This window comes from Calypte anna, chromosome 7 (assembly GCF_003957555.1).
Source record: "Calypte anna isolate BGI_N300 chromosome 7, bCalAnn1_v1.p, whole genome shotgun sequence".
Lineage (NCBI taxonomy): Eukaryota > Metazoa > Chordata > Aves > Apodiformes > Trochilidae > Calypte > Calypte anna.
In genome coordinates, this window is record NC_044253.1 from 16,555,341 (window position 1) to 16,578,342 (window position 23,002).

The 23,002-nt window shown below is 60.5% G+C and overlaps 2 protein-coding genes across 5 annotated transcripts; one reads left to right on the plus strand and one right to left on the minus strand.

Annotated features, from left to right (window-relative positions):
* Positions 1 to 701: 701 nt before the first annotated feature.
* TMEM198 (transmembrane protein 198) lies at positions 702 to 6,300 on the plus strand. Of its 4 annotated transcripts, none has more exons than XM_030454446.1 (5): positions 702 to 823; positions 2,840 to 3,090; positions 3,198 to 3,773; positions 3,995 to 4,185; positions 4,658 to 6,300. In XM_030454446.1, exons 2-5 carry the CDS (start codon positions 2,901 to 2,903, stop codon positions 4,802 to 4,804), a joined length of 1,104 nt encoding a protein of 367 aa, XP_030310306.1. In that variant the 5' UTR covers positions 702 to 823; positions 2,840 to 2,900; the 3' UTR covers positions 4,805 to 6,300. The 4 variants fall into 4 exon arrangements, with proteins under 4 accessions (XP_030310306.1, XP_030310304.1, XP_030310303.1 ...); XM_030454444.1 differs by having other exon boundaries at positions 798 to 823; positions 3,995 to 4,203; XM_030454443.1 differs by lacking the exon at positions 702 to 823 and adding an exon at positions 2,593 to 2,646 and having other exon boundaries at positions 3,995 to 4,203.
* OBSL1 (obscurin like cytoskeletal adaptor 1) lies at positions 6,128 to 22,780 on the minus strand. Its single transcript, XM_030454442.1, has 27 exons — positions 22,699 to 22,780; positions 20,411 to 21,502; positions 19,430 to 19,699; positions 18,983 to 19,243; positions 18,356 to 18,661; positions 17,968 to 18,249; positions 17,474 to 17,749; positions 17,065 to 17,337; positions 14,359 to 14,631; positions 13,716 to 13,991; positions 13,363 to 13,635; positions 12,821 to 13,096; positions 12,302 to 12,577; positions 11,937 to 12,212; positions 11,383 to 11,664; positions 10,376 to 10,651; positions 9,988 to 10,263; positions 9,638 to 9,904; positions 9,215 to 9,484; positions 8,867 to 9,133; positions 8,316 to 8,582; positions 7,862 to 7,974; positions 7,545 to 7,698; positions 7,292 to 7,453; positions 6,898 to 7,002; positions 6,520 to 6,786; positions 6,128 to 6,297 (listed from the first exon to the last, which is right to left on the minus strand). Exons 2-27 carry the CDS (start codon positions 21,483 to 21,485, stop codon positions 6,290 to 6,292), a joined length of 7,107 nt encoding a protein of 2,368 aa, XP_030310302.1. The 5' UTR covers positions 21,486 to 21,502; positions 22,699 to 22,780; the 3' UTR covers positions 6,128 to 6,289.
* Positions 22,781 to 23,002: the final 222 nt, after the last annotated feature.

Sequence of the window (23,002 nt, forward strand, 5' to 3'; positions counted from 1 at the left end):
CCTCATTAGATGCCCTCTATGTGGGCATCTACCCCCTCTCAGTACAGCACCAGCCCCTTGCAGAGTCCATCACCCTCTGCACACTCCGCCAGCAGCACAACGCTGCACACCTGACACAAGGCACTTCTGCCATTTTCACACCCCTGCACGCTGCCCCTGAACTCCACACCACTTCGTCCCAGTTACAGTTTGCAAGGGCATCCTGGCTAACGCACATCCTATACCCCTCACAGCCAGCACAGCCCAATGCACACTGTGCAGTGCAATGCTGAACTGTGCCATGCTGTGCAGTGCCGTGCTGTGTTGTGCAGTGCTGTACAGTGCAGTGCCCTGCAGCACAGTGCAGCGCTGTGCAGCGCAGTGCAGTGCCATGCTGTGCAGTGTCGTGCTGTGCCGTGACATGCTATGCCGTGACATGCTATGCAGTGCAGTGCACAGGTCCTTGCTCGGCACCCCCAGCTGTCTCACCTCATGCCGCCCACCTCGACGCTTGTGCAAAACCGTAGCGCGTGAGACAGCGCACTCTCCACTCCCCCTCCGCCCCCCCCCTCCCTGGACTCCGCAGTGCCCGCGCACTCCGCGTCTCCCCCTACGCACCGGAGCGCCCCCCACCCCATGGCGCCCCCCACCCCATCCCGACGCCCCGCCCCCCCCGGAGAGAGGCCCCGCCCCCCCGACCGGCGCGGTGACGCCGCGCGGTGACGTCAGGCGGAGCTGTCCGCTCAGCACCGCGCGGCGGGCCGCCCCGCCAGCATGCGCGGGGGCCGGGGCCGGGAGCGCCGGGCGTCGCGGGGTCGCCGCCGCTGCGGTGCCGGGAGCGCAGGTGGGAGCGGGCGGGGCGCGGCGGGGCGGAGCGGGAGGGGGTGGGGCAGCACGTGGGGGCTCGGGAGGTTGGGGGTGTGCTGGGCCCCTGGGGGCAAGGGCCCCGGCACCAGGCTTCTGATCCCGCACCCGCGGATACCCGGGATGGGCGCGAGGGGCCGGGATGGGCGCCCGCGGGACCCCCGCCCCGAACAAAGAGAGGGGCGGAGCGGCCCCTCGCCCCGTCGGCCCTTGCGGCCGTCGCTTAGCAACGCCTCGCCAGCCCCGTCGGCCCGGGGCCCGGCAGCCCGGCGGGGGACGGTGGGGCCGGCCGGGGGGCAGCTCCGGAGGGGGCTGCAGTCGCCGCGAGGCTCGGCCCTGAGCGCTGGTCTCGAGCCCCCGCTGTGCTGTGCCCTGTGAGGCAGGGAAAGGGAGGGCAGGGGGCCCGGGGCAGGCCGCGGCGGGGAGCCCGGGGCGGTGGGGAGGGCGGCAGCAGGTGGGTAAGTCCCGGCGCCAATGAGCGGGCGCTGGGCTACCCTAGCAACAGTGCTCGCGCCAATGGGCGCCGGGAGCTGCCTGCAACGCTGCCGGAGAGATGGGATGTCCCGGGCGACCCTTCCCCACTGCCCCGGCCCCCGCCTGGCGTGGGTTGAGGGGCAGGGATGTTGCTCTCTGCCCTCCCTCTGCTCCGCCAGCCCTGCTGTGCCATGCTAAGCCTACGCTGCCAGCCGGCCTGTGCCATGCCTCGGCTCCCTGGGCACAGAAGGCCAGCGGAGCGCATCTTTTACCCTACACGGCATCACCTGTCCCTGCACCTTGCTCCCGGGATCCGCGGTTAAAGTCCAGTCTTGCTTAGCATCCCCCCAGGGGCTCAGGCAGGGTGGACAGGGGCCCAGCACTTAGTGTCCCGCTCCCTGGCCGCCTACTTCCCTGGGATTAGGGTCTGAGCTTGGCTTCCCCAGGGGGATTTGCTCAGGCTGCCGTTTCCTTCCCCAGCTAGAGGGGAGGAGGCCAGCAGCAGGCAAAAAGGGTGCTGGTGGAGCCCACCCCAGTGCTGGGCAATAGAGAGACATGACTGCACCCTTCCCAGTGCTCTGTTTTTTTGAGCTGTTCTAAGCCACATTCTTTAATGTGGCACTTGGAATGACTAGTGCTGGCACAGGGACAATGAGTGACAATAAACTCATCCGAAACCAACTGAGCCTGGAAAAATGCCAGGGGAGCAAAGGGATGCTAGAACTGGCTTCAGGTGGGAGTGGGCAGACAGCTCTTGTAATTAGGTTTAAGCTGGAGCTGGATCAGTCTTTGCAGGGGATTATGACCCCCCTGTCTGCGTAAGCGCTGTGGGGGGCCTAGTGACCGCCTGCTTGGTGTCCTGGCATGGCTCCAGCTTTTTGGGTGAGCATTTGAGTAAGGGGCAGCGCCAGCCAGGACAAGTCCTGCTCTGGGACCATGGGCCAGGCTAGAAGGGTTGGATGCTGTGTAGGGGCCTGCTTTGTTTTAACAAGGACACTGTGAGCTGGAGTGGGGATGAAAAATAGCCAGAAATATGATTAGAGGATTGGAGAAAATGCCTTGGAGTACAAGCTTTAAGAGCTCAATCTGTTTAGCCTATAAAAATAGAAGACTGAGGGGTGACTTAATTACCAAGCATAATTACTTCACAGACAGAAAATACCAGGTAGTGGAAGTCTCCCGTTCATTAAAGCAGGGAAAGGGTGCCAGAGAGACAGGGACAGGAAATTGAAGCTGCAGACAAATCAAGTATCGTGTCCTGGCAGTGAAGCTCCCTAGGGGTGCAGATGGGCTCCCCAGAGACTGCACTTCACTGCAGCCATTCTCCAGGTAATGGTCTGTGCCCCTGAAGCCCCCGTGGGCCAGGGCAGATGGGGCTGTTCCCCCATTCTTTTCCTTCTCACCTGGGTAGCGAGGGACCAGAGTGGGTTTTCTGGTGGCTGGGTGCTGAGTTGTGGGCATCACTGTTGGGCACATGCCAGTGGTGCCTTCATCCCCCTTCTCTCTCTCTCTCTCTCACCAGCTGGGCTGCGTGCTGGGGCACAGTTTTGCCAGCAAGCCATGGGGCAGGAGTGGGGATTTTGATGCCTCTCCCGGGAGCCCCCAGAGCCATGACTGCAACAGTGCAAACGCTGCGGTTCAAGCTGTTGCCGCATGAGCCGGGCCAGGAGTGGGGGCACAGCTGCCAGCAGGAAATCGAGCGTCGCTACCAGGTGGTGCCCTCTGTGGTGTGTGCCATGTGCTGCCTCTTTGGCATCATCTACTGCTTCTTTGGTGAGCCAGGACAGCCCAGTGGCTGGCGGGTTAAGTGGAAAGAAGGGGAGAGGGAGGATGTGGGGTTGCTGGCCATCCACCCCCTGACTGCAGTGGTCTCTTCACAGGCTACCGCTGCTTCAAGGCTGTCATGTTCCTGACAGGGCTGATGTTTGGTTCCATCATAATCTTCATGTTGTGCTACAAGGAGCGGGTGCTGGACACACAGCTGAGTGTGGAGGCCTCAGTGGGCATTGGGCTGGGCATCGGGGTCCTGTGCGGTCTGGTCACTATGCTGGTGCGCAGCGTTGGCCTTTTCATGGTGGGCCTGCTCCTGGGGCTGCTGCTGGCAGTGGCCACGCTGGTGGTGATGGAGCAATTCTACCACCCGTCAACAGTGTGGATCCCCATTGCGCTGCTTCTGGGTGTGGGAATGCTCTTTGCTGTCCTCACCCTTCAGTGGCAGCGCTTCTTCACCACCCTCTCCACTGCCGTCTTTGGCAGTGCCATCATGACCGTCACCGTTGACTATTTCATCGAGCTCTTCCTCCTGGTGCAGTACATCTACGAGCGTATCAAGGTGGCCCCTGCTCGTCCAGTGTGCTGGTACAGCTGGGTTATCCTGGGCATCTGGCCACTCCTCACGGCGCTGGGTGTCCTGGTTCAGTGGAAGGTCACAGCCGAGGGCTACTCCCACACTGAAGGTGTGTGGGGGGCTGGAGGAGATGAACATGGCATGGGATGGGTGCAGGACCTGGGTGTGGGGGTTCCCAGCACCCAGTTTGCATGCACAGATAAAGGGGTTTGGGACTCTGTGGGGGCACATAACTCAAGGGAAGGCCTGAATGCACAAAACCAGGGCTGGTTTGGGTGCAGGGAGGATTTTGGGGTGCTCCTTGGACTCACAGACCCCTCTACCCTGCAGTGATCATCAGCCGGCAGCAGCGCCGCGTGCAGCTGATGCGCATCAAGCAGCGGGAGGACCGAAAGGAGAAGAAGAAAAAGCGGAGGCCCCACCACCCGCCAGCCCACCAGCACAAAGCCCACCCACCTGAGCCTGCCTACCGCCGCAAACCCAACCCTGTGCGCCGCTTCGATGGGGACGTGCTCTCCCCTGTGAGTCCTGCGCCCAGGGTAGAGATCTCCCCCGGCCTCCAAGGGCCTTCCTTCTCCATGCGGGTGGGCTGGGGCACGGAGAGGGCAGAGGTGCCCAGAAGCAGCTGGCATCCAAGCTCCTCGAGGGACAAAGCCAGGACATCCCAGGGGCTGAGCAGCTCAGCAGGGGCTGAGCTGGGACATGCCCACCACAGAATGCTTCAGCCTTTGCAAGATAATATAAACCAGTGGCCAAAAGCAATGCAGCCAAAGTGAAAACAGGTGGTGGGCAAGGTGCAAATTGTGCAACCTGGGAATTATGGGGCTGACCACCCTGCTACAGCCAGCCCCTGGAGTGCTCAAGTGCAGGGAGCAGGTGGGATTGCACAGAGCAGGTTCTGGGAAAGGTAAACTCTGCAGCAGAGCTTAGGTTGGGATGGAGTGTGCCAGGAGCAGAGCCCTCCTCACTTTCTGTCCCCCCTCTTTCAAGCAGAGCTACATCCAGAGTTTCCGAGAGCGGCAGACGGGGCCATCCCTGAACAGCCTCATCACCAGCTCCCACGCTGTGGTGGACCTGGACTATGACTGCAGCTCCACTGTGCCCCTCACCACGGGCTCCGGCCCTGCCGTGCGGGTGTAAGCCAACCCAGTGACCTCGAGTGACACCAGCACCCCAGCCTGCTCCGACAGACCCTTGGGACAGGTGGGGCTGTGCCCTTGGCCCCGGGTGGCCACGTGTGCCTCAGGGCTGTGGATGGAGACCCTTCCCAGGGACACATGGACTTGACTGGGTGAGCCCCAGCTGCCCATGGGGACCAGAGGTGTTGGAAGAGCCCTCCAGCAGTGACTCAGCTCAAGCACTGAGGACACCAGCACCCATGGGCATGTGGTGCGAGCGGCTCTGCTGGGGCGGGGGATCCCTGAGCCCCTGCTGCTGCGTGTTTCCCCATGGCCTGGGCACACTCATCCTGCATCCCAATATCTCCCTCCCCATGTTTCAGCCCCCCTTTCCCAAGATCAGCTCCTTACACCTGCCCCTGCCCCATTGCACCCCCCCCAGCAACTCCCCAAGTGCCTGTGTCCCACATCCTTTCCTCAAAGAGTAGGTCCCACAGCCCTTCTCCCCCCAGGAACTCCCCTGAGCATGTGTGCCCTGTCCCACCCTGGCCCTGAGAGCAGCTTCCAGGTAGCACTTCCCAAAACCTGCCTCCTCAGGAGGTTCCTCTGCTCTAGATGCTCTCCCTGCCCCTACAACCAGCTTGCCTCTCCCCCCTTCTCCCAAGCAGGACCAGGGTGGTCCTGGGGCAGAGGCTGACAGGGCCAGGTGGTTCTTGTGAGGGTGCTACCCTGGGCTGATGCTCACGTACCCCCTCAAGTTGTTTTGATGGGAGACAGGACGCTGGCTCCAGCCTTTGAGCAGAGGCTGGGCTGCCTCAGGGACATAGGGACCCCCATGGCATCAGAGGCCGTCGCTGTTTTGCTGGCGACTGGATTTTATAGCAGCCAGTGGGGACCCTGGGGTTGGGCCAAGCCTCTGGATGGGGCAAGCCAGGGCAGCAGCCCCTGCCCAGAGCACTGCTGCAGGCAGAGGCTCCTGCCTTGTATATATTTCTCTTGCTGTGATTTGTATTAATTTATTCTGGAGTGAGCCAGGACTTCCCCATGGCCAGGCAGGCAGGATAGCAGCAAAACTGGAATGGGGTACCCCGCTGCTTTGGGAGTCCCCCCCTCAGCCCAGCCCTGCTGCCCTGGGAACTGCATGTTTCTGCCAGGCGACCCCCTCTCTGCAGCGCCGCGCCGCCGTCCCACTTTTCAGTCTCTTTTGTAAATGTGCCAAACACTGCTGAGGCCATGGCCACACAGTAAAGAGCCTTTCAGAACTTGGCATGCAGGGCTGGGGGGAAGGGGTGAGGGGATGCTCCTTCTAAGAGACCCTCGGCTTGCTCAGGTGGAAGAAGCCATGTCAGAAAAGAAAAAAAAAAGCTGTTTAATGCAGGGCCCTGAGGCCAGAACAGGCTGGGGATGGTGTCTATGTGTCCGTGCATCCTGGGGAAAGCATGGTCCCATCTCCCAGCAGCAGCATCCATCCATCGGTGTGCAGGCCCTGAGCACCTCATTCTGGCTTCTAGCTCCCTGTGGTGACAACAGGAGTCAGGGAGAGCTGCAGTTGTTGGGGCACCCAAAGGGAGTGTCCCAGCAAAAGGGGGCACAGACCCCACATCCAGCCTACTCCCCCCCCCCAGTGGTTAGACCTTTGCAAGTAGTGGGGGTGTAGGGACAGGGCTCCCAGTGTCCTCCTGTGAGCCATGGTGGCACTGTCAGCCCCAAGTGGTGGCCCCCCGGGTGACCCCTCACCTTCCACAAGGAGACGGGCGGTGGAACGGTCATCAAAGGCATCACAGGTGTAGGTGTCCTCGTCCTCAGGGCCCACACGGTGGATGATGAGCGTGCGGTAACAGTCCAGGTTGCAGATCTCATACTTGTCACCAGCAAAGATCTCTGTGTCCCCACGGAACCAGCGCACCCGACCCCGGGCGTGGGACACAGTGCACTCCAGTATCGCTTTGTGCCGTGCCAGCACTGTCTTGTCCCGCAGTGGCTTCACGATCCGAATGGGCAGCGCTGTTGGGTGGGAGCAGTTGGCATTGTGGGGTGATTGGGTTCCCATGGGGTCCCCATGAGCTGGCCTTAGTGCACCCCAACCAGGCCAGCCCTCGGAACCCTTGCTGGTACCTTCCACTGACAGGCTGGCCTCCGAGCTGACTGTCCCGGCCACAAAACGGATGAGTCCCGCGTCCTCAGGGCACACACTGCAGAGTAGTAGGAAATGCCGTGTCCCTGGGGAGGGAGAGGCTGGCTCAAGGGGATGGTGGTGGGCACCCACCTGCAGGCAGGATCCTGCTGCACATTGCATTATGGCCCAGGCATGCTCATCCCACATCCCAGCATCTCCATCCCCATATTTGAGGCCCCTGTCCCCAAAAGAACTTCCTAGTGCCCGCCCTACCCCATCACCCCTCTCCTGAGGCAGAAGGCACTGATTCTGCCTTGTCCACACAAAATCCTCTTGCTTGAATTCAACCTCTCCCAACACAAAACCGGGTGTGGGGCTGCCTGCACCCCCAACCTTCTTGACGTATCTTCACTGTGCTGGAGACCTTGATTTTCTCCCCATCCCGGAACCAGTCGCCCTTCACATCCTCATGAGAAGCCTCGCAGGTGAAGACAGCGTTGTCACCCTCCTGTACTTGGGCATCCTGCAGGTCCTGCACCATGTGGACCTGGCGTTCTGTGGGCAAGGGGAAGGGTGCCAGGGTGGCCAAGAGCCAGGGGGTGCATGGGGCGCAGGCTTTGGGGGTGCACATGTACCCAGGCCATACCCTGGACATGGAGTGTGGCAGAGGTCTGGCAGTCGCCTGCATCGCAGGTGTAGGTACCGGCATCGGCCATCTCACAGCGGCTCAGCTGCAGGACACGGCGCCGACCCGCTGAGTAGATGCGGCAGTTGGGCCCTGGCCGCAGCTCCTGCCCATCCTGTCCCAGAGAGCACGTAACCAGGGGTGCAAGCAAGCAGCACCCTTCTGCTTTGCACCTTCCTCCCCTGCCCACTGCTCCAGCAGGGAGGACGGTGGCCAGGGAGTAAAACAAGGAGAGACATGGCCAGGCACTGCTGGAGGGGACTGAAGTGAGCTCTCACCTTGAACCACTTCACCTCCACACTGGGGCGAGACAGCTCGCATTCAAAGATGGCTACTCCTGTCTCCGGGACACCGAGATCCCGTGGTACCTTCACCATAGTGACTGGAGGCTCTGGGGGGAAAGGACACAAGGTGGGAAGGTTTGGGAGGGGAAGGATCTGGACTTTGGGGTGCGTGGACAGAGAGCTATGTATGGACAGAGTGTGGCATTTCCCAGGGCAAAACCATAGGCAAGCACTCATCACTGGTGTTCCATCTGGCTCTGACCGAGACCCTGGTCCTAGATGCCCCACTGCTGAGCTCACATCTCCTCCCAGGGGACAGGGGGACACCTGCCAGCATATGCTTGGAGCGTTCCAGCTATGCCCTGACATCTCCCCCTGCACCAAATGGCTGTGGTATGGGCAACACCATTGCCCTATACCCCTCTAGTGCCTGCCACAGCGATCATACCCCGCACGAGGAGGCGGGCACTGCAGCGCAGGGTGTCAGCAGTGAAGGTGATGGTGCCGGAATCCTCCAGTGCCAGCCTCTCCAGCGTCAGGCTGTGCCCACAGCCCATGGCACTGATCCGACATGTGCTGCTGGGCTTCACTCGGATGCCATCCCGTGTCCAGATGCCGGGCACGTCAGGGTGAGACAGCTCCAGGTGGAATGTGGCTGTCTCCTTCTCAAAGGTCTCCACATCTGCCAGTGGTGTCTGGATTGACACTTTCTGGGCTGCAAGGGAACCGTGTCTGCAAACATGTTACCTGTTCCACCCCAGAGCCCAGATCTCCCCAGCACAGGCTCGCCAGGCTGATCCTCTAAATCCAGCCCTTTTTACAAGGCACTCACCCCTGCTCATCCCTGACTCCCATGTTTACCTCTCTGCTTGGTCACCCCTTCCAGCAATGTACCAGCTCTGCTGATCCTCCTTCTTCCAGCTCGCAGCATCCCTACAGTATGCTGGTGCCCTCCCTGTCGCCATCCCTATCCATCCCCATCCCTATCCTGGTACTCACGTTCCACGCAGAGCCTGGCCTGTGTGCGGTCATGCAGGCTCTCGCAGCGGTAGGTGCCACGGTCAGCAGGGCCGAGGCAGTGGATGGTGAGTGTGCGCCGGCGCCCTGACTCCTGCAGCTGGTACTTACTGCTGGGCTGGAGGAGGACTCCCTGCTTCAGCCACTGCACCTCAGCAGCCTCGTGGCTCACCTCCACTTCCAGGCACACATCCCCCTTCTCCTCTGCCACCATGTCCCGCAGCTTCTGTACAAACAGCACCTGTGCCTCTGCACAGCCCACACACCTGGTCAGTGTCTGGCCCCAGGGTTGTCCCCTCGGCTGTGCCCCAGCACCTCCTTACCCCTTACCTTGTACACTCAGCCTGGCCATGCTCACCAGCCCCTCAGCATTTGCTGTCACGGTGGCTGCATCACATGGCTGGCACTGCCGCAGGGTGAGGCTGTGGCATAGCCCACTCCTCATCACCAGCAGCCGCTCACTGGGGACCACGAGCTGGCCATTCATCTGCCAGGTCACAGCCACATCCTCAGGGGACACCAGGCACTTGAAGGTGGCATCTTCCCCCTCTAGCACTGTCAGGCTCTGCAACTCCATGATGATCTCCACCACTCTGGGGACTACAGACGGGGCAGCAGGACACAGCATCAGGGAATCTCAGGTCCTGCAGAGGCACTGAGCAACCCTGCAACCGTCTGGCACTGCAGTGCTCAGCTTCCCCACCACCCCCATGGTCCCTGGGGTGGGGTGGCCAAGCCTCAGGCACAGCTCACCCTGTACTGTCAGCATTGCCAGGGTCCGGTCATCGTTGGATTCGCAGCAGTACTCTCCAGCGTCCTCGGGCCCCACGTGGCTCAGCACCAGCGAGCGCTCTCGCCCCTCTGCCATCATCTGCCGATGGGGGCCAGGCACCAGCACCTGCCCATCCTTCCGCCACATCACATCACCCCGTGCCTTGCAGAGCTCACACCACAGCACCACCCGCTCGCCCTGCCGCGCACGGACATCCGACAGCCCGCGCAGGAACTTCACCTGCAGCTCTGCATGGCCAAATCCCCTATGTTGGCACTGCTGCCACTGCGGGGGGATCCCCAGCCACCTCTGCCATCCCCCTGCCACCCACCTCGGACGCTCACATCAAACTGCATCTGGTCATGAGGGGAGAGGCAGGTGTAGACACCAGCATCCTCCTTGGCCACATTGTGGAGGACGAGGCTGTGCACTCGGCCGTCCCGCCGCAGCTCACAGCGCTCGCCCGCCACCACCACCTGCTCTGGGCCCAGCCAGGTGACATCGGCTTGCTCTGTAGAGGTGACAGCAGAGAGCACAGCACTGCCACCCTCCAGTACCAGCAGCTTCTCCTGCTCTTCCTGCTTGTTCACAAACAGCACAGGCGCCTCTGCACCAGGAAAGCACCAGGCTTAGCTGTGCATCCCAGCCACAAAGCACCCTAGCACAGGCAGGGGACAGCTGGACCCCCTGGCACGGGTGAGGAACACCTCCAGGCTCACCTTTCACATGCAGCATAAAATGCATTTCATCATCACCAGCATCACAGAGGAAGATGCCACTGTCACCCAGCTCCACTTGCTTGATGGTGAGGCTGCGTGCAGGGCCCTCACTGCACACCAGAAGCCGCCTGCCTGAGTGCAGTGTCTGTCCATCCTTCTGCCACTGTGCCACTGCTGTCTCCAGGGACAGCCGGGCCACCAGTGTCACACTCTCCCCCTCCAGCACCTCCAGTGGGCTCTGCACCTCCTCCTTGTTGACAATGTGCACAGGCTGGGCTGGGGGGTACGGGGGACAAGGAAGGTCTCAGGGGTGTCCCCAGGACAAAGCAGTGCAGAGGTGGGACTGTTTCGAGTAGAGAGGTTTCAATGTCCACAGTGAGTCACTGTGGGACCCGAGGGCTGTGGGGCTGGTGGGGGTCATGGTGCATCCAGCTGCAGGATGCTATGAGTGGCTGGGGCTTGCTGTGGGGCTGGTGGAGGGGCAGGCATACAGGCTGGTGGGGTCTGGCAGCTCAGGGTCCCCTCAAAAGTGGGGCCCAGGCAGGAACAGTGGCAGATCCCATCACTCCTGCATCTCTCCCGGCACAGTAGATTTGGACCATTAGTTTCAGTGTTACCCCCTTCCTGAGTGTCTTGCAGGGACACCTGCCTGCACCAGGGCCTCTTCTAGCCTGCCCAGCCCTCCATCCCCAGCTGATAAAGATCCTGGCTGAACTCAGCCCTTGGCAGCCAAAGCAGGAGGAGCGGCGCCTGGGAGCCATCCAAGGTTAAATTTAACCAGCCCCTGGCTGAGTGAGGCAGGACCTCGTCTCGCCATGACCCTGACATGCCACTTCTGGCTGACAGCTCCTGTGAGGCTGGGGACAGGGCTTCCATCCTCTTCTGCCACAAATGCTGCCCATGGCCCCTGCCATCAACATGGTTACAGAGATGTCCCCTCACACAGTGCTGTGGCACAACCCCACCATGCTGGGGGTCCCTGGGGTGCTGAGGTCATACCAGCTCACCTGACACCTCCACGCTTGTCACCACACGGTCACTGACAGCATCACAGATGTAACACCCAGAGTCACCAGGCTGCACCCCATGGATAGTGAGCTGCCGCAGCACCCCGCAGGCCTTGACTTGCACCCGTTCACTTGGCTGCACCTCCTGGCCCTCCCACAGCCAGCACACAGTGGCACTGGGATGGGAAAGCTCACAGGAGAGCACCAGATCCTCCCCAGCCACCAGGTAGCGATGCTCCACAGTGCCAGTGCTGCCTACAATGGTCACCGGTGGCTCTGGGACTGGAAAGACAGGTTGTCACCCCAGGGAGCAGCAACTTGTGCCAGGTGCCGCAATGGCTCAATCCTGTCTAGACATCCTCTGGCTGCAGATGGACATCCCAGGGCTTTCTGTTTCCACAGAACAGTGGATGGAGCCCACTTCTTGTGTCCCCTCTGTCCAAACTTACCATGCCCATTGCCACTCAGCCCAGCCCCACACCATCCAGGCAGCAGGCAGGGACCCACCTCAGTCCTTGCCCCACTGTCTGTCCCACTTGGGACTTCCTGCTCACCTTCCACAGTGACAAAGAAGACAATGCTGTCATCACCAGTGTCGCAGAGGTACTCCCCCGTATCTCTGCCCATGGCGCCCAGGACAACGAGTGAGCGGCGTGTCCCATTCTCCTCCAGCCTCACACGCCCTGTGTCCTGCAGCTTCTCCCCGTCCTTGTACCACTTTACCTCCCCATGGGCATGTGATAGATGCACCTCCAGCACCAGGTCCTCCATGGCCTTGCAGTGCAGGCGGGTCGGCAGGACGTCCTTCTCCAGGATCCTGACCAGAGGGTCTGGAGCACCCAACACCAACAGCGCTGGGATCTCTGGGGTCCATGCACCCAGCACACCCCACCAGGCTCTCCCCCAGCCCTTTGCTCACTCAACACGTGGACGGTAAAGGTCACTGCATCATCAGCAGCATCACAGACGTATTTTCCAGAGTGCTCAGGTTGGGCCACAGGAATGAGCAGGTGGCGGTGGGCACCTTCCTCCTCCAGGACCAGGCTGCCTCCAGCCTCCAACCTGATGCCCTCCTTGGCCCAGTGCACGGGTGCATCCACACGGGACAGCTCACAGCTCAGTGTTATTGTCTCCCCCAGGGACACTGTCACTACAGGGGGAGGCCTGAGGGGCTGCAGGATCCTCACTGGTGGCTCTGCAAGGATGGTGTGGTTGTGATGGAAAGCAGTGAGGGGACAATGCAGCCCTGGGAACAACTCTGCTGTCAGCCTCAGGTGAGCAGCTGTGGGTGCCCAGGCTCCCAGCTGGCCCAGCACCTGGGAAGTGGGCACCCACCAGCTCCACCACTACAGAGGAGCCAGTTCCCCTTGCCCAGTCTGGGAAAGACCTTGCAGCTGGAGTCCTATCAGCTCCTCCCTGTTCCCAAGACACCACTGACCTGACACCTTGACGTCAAAGGAGACAGCCTCATCCTTGCTCTCACAGATGTACTCGCCCGTATCCTCTGCACTGCTCCTTGGGATAAGGAGGGAGCGCCAGGCCCCCTCTGCCAGCAGCAGCAGGTTGTCTGTCTCATCCACTTCCAGCCCATCCTTGAACCAGCAGACCGGAGCATCTGGCACAGAGAGCTCACACCGCAGCTCCACATGCCCTGGTGCCTGCACCCGCACCTCCTGTGAGCGCTGTGGAGGGTGTAGGATCCTCACCGGTGGCTCTGCCAGGGTTGTGGAGGAAGGATGTGAGACTTGCTCTCTGCAAAACTCCTGCTCTGCTGTCCCTACTTACTGTCACTTGCATCCCTGTCCCCATAGAGCTTCATGGATGCTACAGCCAGGGTGGGGGGCGCACGGTGCCCACCTGGGATGGCTGGAGGGGGCACCCACCAGACCCTGAGTGTAGCAGCATCCCTTCCCCTGTGAGGGCAGGGAGTAGCACAGGGGACCCCATGGCACAGAGCTGAATCAGTGTTATGCCACCAACCTGCCACCAAGATGTGGTAGGAGACAGACGTGGCTCCCATATTGCAGACAAACTCCCCCGCATCCTGTGGCTGGGCACAGGGCAGCACCAGCCGGCAACACGGCCCCTCCTGCTCCAGCACCAGGCTCTCACCCGACTCCACTTCCTCCCCATCCTTGTACCAGTGCACTGGGGCTGCCGGGCGGGACAGCTGGCACCACAGCTCCACACGCTGCCCAGCCACGTAGGCATGGGGGGCCTCCTTGTTGGAGCTGATGATCCTCACTGGTGCCTCTGCCAAGGGATACACAGGAGAGTTCAGCAGTGGTGGTGGGTGAACCCACAGGAGGACAGACATCCCCCAGGCAGCTCACCTCTCACGGTAACCCTAAAGCTGGTGGCATCACCTCCAGCATCACAGGTGTATATCCCTGAGTCAGTCAGTGCAGCTGTGGTTATGTGCAGCCTCCGTGAGCAGCCCTCTGAGAGAGTGGCCAGGACCTCGGTTGGGACCACAGCCTTGCCGTCCTTCAGCCATTGGACAGGAGCATCTGGAGGGGACACCTGGCACTCCAGCAGAACAGGCAGCCCTGCCAGCACCTCCTGGAGCTGCTGTGCCTCAGGCACTGGGGAAATGTGGACCTGTGGATCTGAGAGGACCAATACCCTGTGTCACTTGGCCTCTATCCTACCTGCCCTGTTGCCAGTGGCTGGGGTTGTCCTGGTCCTTCAGTGCTGGCAGCTGAAAGCCAAGAAGCACCAGGGCTGGGGTGCAAGGTGGCAATACATATGGGTGGTCTGTGTGGCTGTGCCCTGTGGTGTGGAGGGTCAGTGCAGCACAAGACTCTGGGAGCAGATGAATCAGCTAACCTGCTCCTACCCACATCTCCATCAAGCGTTGGGGCAAGGGAATGGAGCGAATCAAGAGGAGCCAAGGGGCAGTGGAACAGTAGCAGGAGCAGGGAGCCATGGCAGAGGGAGAAGGGGAAGAGGGCCATGGCTGTGCATCATACTCACCTGCCACAGTGATGGTGTAGAAGACAGAGTCCCCGCCGGCATCACAGACGAACTCCCCTGCATCCTGTGGCTGGGCACAGGGCAGCACCAGCCGGCAACACGGCCCCTCCTGCTCCAGCACCAGGCTCTCACCCGACTCCACTTCCTCCCCGTCCTTGTACCAGTGCACTGGGGCTGCCGGGCGGGACAGCTGGCACCACAGCTCCACACGCTGCCCAGCCATGTAGGCATGGGGAGCTTCCTTGTTGGAGCTGACAATCCTGATCGGTGCCTCTGCCAGGGAGAGATATGAAGCTCAGCCAGGATGTAAAGACCAGAGGAGGTGATGGTGGCAGTCACAGCACTGCATGGGGTGATGGCTTCACCAGTTTATTGGGTTTATGGTTCCTGCATAGCACAAGAAGTTGGGCTTTCTGCCCAGGGCTCCCTCTGCTCTTCACCCATTGTACCTGGGAGAAGCACTCAGCTTCCAGCCCGGCTGTAAATTGCTGCCATGCTCTGGCTCCCTGGTACCTGCCCTGGTCTGCCCTGGGAGAGAGCTGAGGGATGCAGATAGGCAAATGTCTCGTTTGTGAGCCCCAGCACTGCTAATTGCCATCTGTGTTGTGAGCACCTATGGCTGCCCTCTTTGGATGTCCACCCTTCACCTGTCCCCCTGTTTTGGAGGGCACCAGAGTCCTCTCTGGTGCTTCTGTATTGGCTCAACACTTGGCATTTGCTCACACTGCTGTGGAGGTGCATAGCTCACTTGAAGGCAGTGTCCCCAGCCCTCCTGCTCACTGGGATGCAGGACACCATGGCAGATCCCAGTGCTCACTGAGCATCACCATTAACAGGTTACACACCAATCGCATGCTGCTGCTCACATCTCCCCATTGACTTGAACAGGACCTCTAAAGCCAGAGGAGTTCCCAGTACAAGCATGAAGTGACCAGCCCTCCTGCCTCCAGGGAGAAGGTCAGGATGTGGCCCCTGCTTGCAGCTGCCAACACCATCCTGCATGTTGCAACGGCTGTAGCTGGCCCAGACTGTGCCATGGTGCTCAGCCAGCTCATGGCTCCGGGTGTTTGTGGGGCACAGCTGGCACCAGGGCACACGGGCCGCCCAGCAGTCACCTGGCCTTCTCACAGCCTGCAGCAGCCCTGTGCTGGGTGTCTGGGCGGCAAACTTCCCGGGCAGCTTCCAGCCGCTTGCCCAGCCTCAGCAGTGCACTGCAGCCCCGCACATTGTGCCAGAACACAGTGGCGCCAGTTTGCAACATTCAACCTGCACCACGCTGAGCCTGTATCCGCCCAGCTCCCTGATCAAACACTCGGCAGCTGCCGGTCTCCCTGGGCCTGCTAAAAACAATCCCGTCGCTGAAGTGCGGCTGCAGACAGCACGGAAGCGAGGAGGGGGCATTGTGCCAGCCCTCGGCAGGCAGGCAGCGCTGCCCTGGCCCCAGCTCTACCACCAGCTCCAAGGGAGCCCCGGCACTCAGCAGCTGCCGGAAAACCCAGAGGAGTGCGGGGCTGGCAGGGTTTGAGGCAGGCAGGCTCCATGCCGCAGCAGCCCTGAGGGATAGCTGGGATGCCTCAGGGAAACCCAAGCGTGCCACAGCAGTGCTGACTGCAGCAGCCAGCTCGGCACTCCTGCCTGAGCCGCCTGGCAACTGTACCAAGACCCACCAGTGACACTGATGGCTAAATCCAGATTGAACTGAGCCACCTTCTCTAAGTCTGTTCCATCTAAGTTATGCAAAGCTGATCAGCTGAAAGCCTGAGCTTCAACAGATGGTGTTTCCCCCTGCAGTCCTAGGGAAGCCAAGCTCTCCATGCCCCGCACCCCTGCAGGGGTGAACGTTACCCCCTGCCTTTCCTTCTTGCAGGCAATTTTGCTTTTGTCACACTAAAACCCTCCTTTCTTCACACTCCCTGCAGTCACCACTGAATCTTCCAGCATCTCTCATCACTCATCCCACCTTCACTGCTATATTCTATCCTCTACATAAACTTTGGCCTTTTGCCACATATTAACACCACAGAGAAGTTTTACTGCTGTGGTCAGAGAGACTTTTAACCAGGCCTTAGTTCTGCCTGTGGCTGCCTTCCTGTGGTTCCAGGATTGTGGGGTTTGGGGCCATCAAGGGGGTCTTTCACTGGCTTTCAGCTTTCATTTTGCTCTGCCAGCTGGCAAGGCCAACAGCCATGGCCCAGGCAGCCAACACAGAACACCGTCCCCAGATTGCACCCAGCAAACACCACCCAATCATTGCTACTCAGGCAACCGATAATTTTCATGTCAGCAATTAACACTGTCTGTCAGAGTTATGTCCAGCCACGAGTCACCCCACACCAGGTGTTGGATGCTCATACTCACTATTTTTAGGAGCTCAGAGGACTGCTTGCTTACTGGCCAGAGAAGTCCAGCAAACACACCAGTGTAGGAAGACTGTATGCCAGCCCTTGGGCACCTGGACGTTTCAGACCACGAGAATGAGGTGCCCCTTTTTCCATCGGTCTGGAGAGTTTTATAACCCAGAGAGGCCACAAAGGCCCTGGCCCAACTGACCAACCAAACTGCTGGTGAGAGCCTAGAAACAGCATCTCTGATGAGCATCCGCAACACGTGCAACATGGCAGCAGCATGACATGCTCTGGCCCCCAGCATCACCAAAGAAAGGCACCCAAGATGTGACCCTGCCAGCCTGCTTGCATTTGAACCCACCTGCCACAGTGATGGTGTAGAAGACAGAGTCCCCGCCGGCATCGCAGACGAACTCCCCTGCATCCTGTGGCCGGGCACTGGGCAGCACCAGGCGGCACCATGGCCCCTCCTGTTCCAGCACCAGGCTCTCGTCCACCTCCACCTCCTCCCCATCCTTGTACCAGCGCACTGGGGCCACTGGGCGGGACAGCTGGCACCACAGCTCCACACGCTGCCCAGCCACGTAGGCATGGGGGGCCTCCTCGTTCGAGCCCACAATCCTCACTGGTGCCTCTGACGGGGATAACACAGGGCTCAGTAGATGCACTCAATTGATAGCAACTTTCAGCCCCATCATGGGGATAAGAAGAGGGGCAGAAGCACTGTCAAGAGTTGGGGTCCAGGCTCCTGCACACAGTCCCCAGCTCACCAGTCACGGTCACCACAAAGCTCACAGCATCGTCTCCGGCATCACAGGTGTACGTGCCAGTGTCTGAGGGACCTGCTGAGCGGAAGAGCAGCCTCCGCACGCAGCCCTCTGCCTGCACTGCTGTAACATCATCCAGGGGCACAGCCTGGCCATCTTTCAGCCAGCTGACGGGGGCATCTGCAGGGGACACCTGGCACTCCAGAAGCACAGGCATCCCCGCTTGCACCTCCCGGAGCTGCTCAGCCTCGGGCACTGGAATGATGTGGACCTGTGGGGCTGAGAAACATTGTGATGGAGTGAGAAGGTGAGTTTGGATGGAGTTTTGAGCAACCTGGTCTAGTGGGAGAATTGGGACAGTTGGAACCAGATGATTTTTAAGGTCCCTTCATGGGTTGGAAGGGAACCATTCTGTGATTCTATGAGAAGAATTTGACACCATGAGAACTCCTGCTGCTCTTCTCCTGGCAGGGTCCCAAAGTGAATGCCCCACTCACCTTGCACATGCAGTGTGGCTGATTCCCTCACGTTGCCAGACACAAATGTGACCTGGGCCCCACTGTCAGCCAGTCGCGCTCCCCGGATCAGCAGTGAGTGCTCCATCCCATAGCGCTGCACGCTCCACCGGCCACCCACCTCTTCCTCCTCCTTGCGCAACCTAGTGCCATTGAGGAACCAGGTGCCCTGCACTGTGGCTGACAGCTCCAGGGAGAACTGTGCATCCTCACCATCCTGCACCCGGGCATCCTGCAGACCCCTCTCCAGGCGAGCTGCTGGAGCTGGAGCACAGCTGGACTCAGTGCTGGAGGCACTGGCCAGCAGCATGCCGTGGCACAACATCCTGGGGAGGTTCCCACGTGGGGATCCCCAGCTTGGTGCCCTTACCGAGATGCACAGAGCCAGGGAACTCAACGGGACTGCTCCTGCCGTGCTCGTTGGCAGCATAGACACGGAAGCAGTAGTCAGCCTCGCAGGGCACGCCGTCACCCAGCACCCGTACACAGCCGGGCAGGTCAGTGGCCAAGCACTGCACCCACTCACACCCTGCCACCTCCCTCCGCTCCAGCAGGTAGCGGCTAGGGGGGCGGAGGTGGGCATCGGGTGCCGGACACCACCTCAGCAGGGCTGCATTGCTCTCTGCCACACTCATCTCAGCTGCCACCGGGGCACTTGGGGGGTCACGCTTCACACCTGGAAGTTGCAGAGCATGTGGCCTGTTTGGTGGTGGCAGAGAGGCTACTGGCAGAGGAGCAGAAGGGCTGACTGGGGCTACGTAGCCTCTTTCTCTGGGGATCCTCTCTGCTGGAGGGGATGGTCTTGTTCCCATGTAGCACAGTGCTGGTTACAGGGGTTTGTGAGTGCCACGGAAGCTGGGGCCTTGGAGCCCTGCTGAAAGCCTCCTTCCCCAAAAGATCCCCAGTGTTGTGAGTGTTCATCCTACCTCTCCTCTGTGTCAACCCCCATGAATGGGCAAGGTGGAAGACATGGGGCTCCTCTGAGCCTGGCACTTACATTTGACCCGGAGCTGGGATGATGTCTGTGACTCCCCGATGGTGAAGCAGATGATACCTGCGTCCTGGCGGGTGATGTGCACCAGTACCAGAAGATGAGTCCTGCCAAAGCTCTTCAGCACGGTGCAGGGTGACTCCCGCAGCTGCAGCCCATCCCTGCTCCAGCAGATCCCCTCCACCGCCTCCCGCGTTTCCACACAGAAAACTGCATTTTCTCCCTCCATCACATCCAGCTTCCTTGGCAGCCGCTTTGTGATCACCCCTACAGGAAGAGAGGTCTGAGGTCTGGGGAGCAGGGTGGGCTCCCTGGGGTGGGAGAGAGGATGATGAGGTGGTTGAGGAGGGACAGCTGCCAAACAGTGGGAAGGCAGGTGCAGGGAGCAATGGAGAGCCTGTCAAGGAGGGGGGTAGAAAAGCAAAGCCATGCCACTGGAGACCTGCCTCATACCTCGAACGGAGACCTCGGCAATGCTGCATCCCTTGTCCTTCATCTGGCAGAGGTAAATGCCATCATCATCGGTGCGGGCATCACGGATAGTCAGCCGCCGCAGCACACCTTGCTCCTCCATCACGTACTTGTGGCTGGGCTGCAGCTCCCTGTCCTCCAGGTACCAGGAGGTGGAGATGGTCTCCAGTGGCACCTGGCACTCCAGTACAGCGTCCTCCCGCTCTGCCACCTCCACATCTGCCAGCTGTACCTGGAACCGCAGCCGGTGCTCTGCCACCAGGAGAGATGGGAGCTGAGGGTGCAGGGGACACAGCACCCACCCACAGATCTTTTCTCAGGGCTCTTCCATCTTACAAATACCGACAAGCCCTTGGGCCTTCTCTGCCCCTCTCCTCTTTGGCACACGTGGGTTGGGCACTGCCCTGGGAAGTACATTCCCTGGGGCAGGGGGAAGCAGGGCACAGGCTGGAGACACACAGTGATGCCCCCAACATCTCAGCAGGGATTTTTTGGGGACACAGGAGTGTGCATGTCAGGACAGGCATCTCCGCAGAGGGGAGCAGTGGGGTGCAGGTGAGGAATGCACAAGGTGCTGGATCACTCCAGCAGAAGGTTGTCCCCAGCTGACAGGGATGGGGCAGATGCTTGGAGCCATGCCGTGCTGGGCCTGCCAAAATCACTCAGCACTTCCAAGGGACTTTGTCACCAAGGCACTGTCCCTCCTCCCCGCACACAACTAGCCATCTGCAGCCTTCCAAAGTTGCCACCTCTCTGCTTGCAAGGGGCGAGGGGCATGGCAGGAAGGCAGGTCTCCAGAAGGCCAGCATCCCCTGCTTCCAGCCAGCTGGGTGACCCCAGCTGCACAGACTTGAGGTTGCCCAGGGATGCTGGGCTCACACACAGACACATCCCTGCCAGATGAAAAACTCTGGCTCTCTCCAGCACCCAGCCACCTCCAGCAGTGCTTGGCCACCATCCTACCTTTCACCTGGAGCTGAACAGCGCTGAGGGTCTGGCCAGCAGTGTTGGATGCTGTGCAGATGTACAGCCCCTCATCCTGGGGTTTGCAGTACAGCACTTTCAGGATGAAGTAACCCTCCCGGTCCTCGTAGATGAGGTGCCTGCGGCTGGTGGCAAGGGGCTTGCCGTCCTTCTGCCAGATGATCTCTGGTTTGGGCTTGCCAGTGACATAGCAGCGAAACTTGGCGTGCTTCCCCACACTCACAGTGAATGACTTTGCCCCTCGTGCCCTGGCCAGCACCATGCCATTGGGCACATGGGTCTCAGGTCCCACATGCCATCCCATCGCATGCCGCCGCTGCTGCCCCTCTGCCAGCAGCTTGGGGCCATCAGCAGGAGAGCCACTGGGGAGCCCATCCAGTGGTGCCCGGGGTTCAACTAGGAGCACAGCAGCAGCCAATGCCTCCTGGGACCCTCTGCGTGCCCGGCACACATACACCCCTGCGTCTGGGGGCCGGGCGCCAAACAGCTTCAGGAAGTGCCAGTCCTCTGGCTCCTGCCCCACCACAAAGTGACTGCTCTCAAAGAGGTCAGAGAGCTTGTGGCCATCCTTCTCCCACTCCAGCACTGAGCAGGGCTGCCCAGACACTCTGCAGGCAAACATCACATCCTCCCCCCTGCACACTCTCATGGATGAGGGTGCAACAAGGAAGGCAGGTGCCTCATCACCTGAGCATCCCTCTACCCAGGGTTCCCTTGCTTCCACCTTGAGTGTGGCAGCAGCGTAAGTCTCACCAACACTGTTCTTGGCCTTGCAAATGTAGACCCCACTGTCTTGAGGGGTAGTGTGGGACACCAGCAGGCTGTATAGGTCTCCCTTGGCCTCCATGTGGAAGCGGCCCACTGGTTCGATTGGGGTCTTGTCTTTCTCCCAGAGGATGCTTGGACGGGGATCTCCTGTGATCTGGCAGCTCAGGACTGCGTCGGCACCACTTTGCACCGTGAAAGCACGTGGATAGGCCAGGAACCTGGGGGCTCCCCCAAACCCCTCCATTTTCACCTTCCTAGAGTCACGGCAGACAGCTGGCTGGGGCATTAGGGGGGATCATCAGCCTGGGTGGATGCACAGACCAACAGGGGTATGGGCTCAGGATATGGTGAAGGGACTGGCATGGAGCACCCCACCAGGAGGGGCCTCTGCCCAAAGGGAAGACCCCAGCACCAAGCCCATACCACAGGAGCATCACCCTTGCTCTGAACACCCCCACCCACTGGATACATTCCTGTCTCATCCTGAATCACCCATTCAGCCTAGCAGCGATAGAGGAGGTGACAAAATGAGCTCTGCACCCCAAGACGCCAGGGTACCCACAGCTAAGGCTGTCTGACCCAGGGTTAAAGATGGGACCGCAGCTCCAGGGACAGCAGATGTCTGCCCAGACAGGGAGCAGAGGCTACCTGGGTGTTGAGGACGGGATGGCAAGGCAGGGAATGGTGAAGCAGGATAGCCCCAGCCCGCCCCTTCCCCACCCGCAGGGCATTCCAGCAGTATCGGGTGGTGGCAGAGCTGCATTCCTGCAGCATCTGGGCTGGCTCAGCAGGCAGGTGCTGACATGGGGCTGTCTCAGGCTGGAGGCAGCCGGCCGGATCCAGGCACTTCCTCCGGGGATCAAGTGGGTAGGGGACCCCCCTTACACCCAGAAATTCCCCACAGTGCCCTTCCCTGGGGCAAAGTGGGAAGTAGGTCCCTCTCCAGAATGTGGTTCAGCAGACAGGATCCAGCCCTCAGGTTTTGAAAACCACAGCTGGAAATCAGTCGCTCAAGCCCCAGGGGAAGAGGGTAGGCCTGGAGGGCAGATCCTGCTTTTGGAGTGCACTGCCTCCATCCCCGGCACTGCGGATTAGCGTGCCCATCATCAATGGGCAGGGATGGGCCAGGGTGCTCTGTACTTCCTCTGGGCAAGCACAACCCAGTCTAGGCCCACACCATGGCTGGAGCAGAGGTGTCTTTGCCCCCCCAGGTAGGAGGAAGAGAAACCAAAAGAGAGAAGGCAGTAGAAGAGGGCCAGTCCCTAAGGAGAAGCAGAGATCAGGGACAGCTGCTTCTCCCAGACTCCTACCCCTAGGATGCTGTGTCCTTTCAGAGCCACCTCCCCAGCCACATGCTCCCCAGACCTGTGGGCCACCCCATGGCAGCTCCTGCAGACACTCACAGCCTCTCAGCCGTCCTGCTGTCTCTTCAACAGCCCTCTTCCCTAATCGCCTCGCCCCATGCAGCCCCACAGCCTAGTCCCGTCCCACACACACACCTCACTCCGTCGCCTCTTCACTGTGTCTCCCAGTGCCGACACCAGCTCCTGCTGCTTCCCCCAGCTCCCTCCTGGGTGTCAGTGCACAGGGACCAAATGTTACAAATGCCTGCAGCTGCTGTCCCCAAAAATACCTGCTGATGACACACTGAGTTGATAAGCCTGAGCCTGCTCCATTCAGCGCCTCGATGGGGCAGGGCTGGCCTATGTATAGCAGCCCGGCAGGAGACACAGAGCCTGGAGTGGGCAGGCAGCTCCATCTCCAGAGAGCTGGAGTGCTGTAAGCCCAGCCGTGACTCGGTGC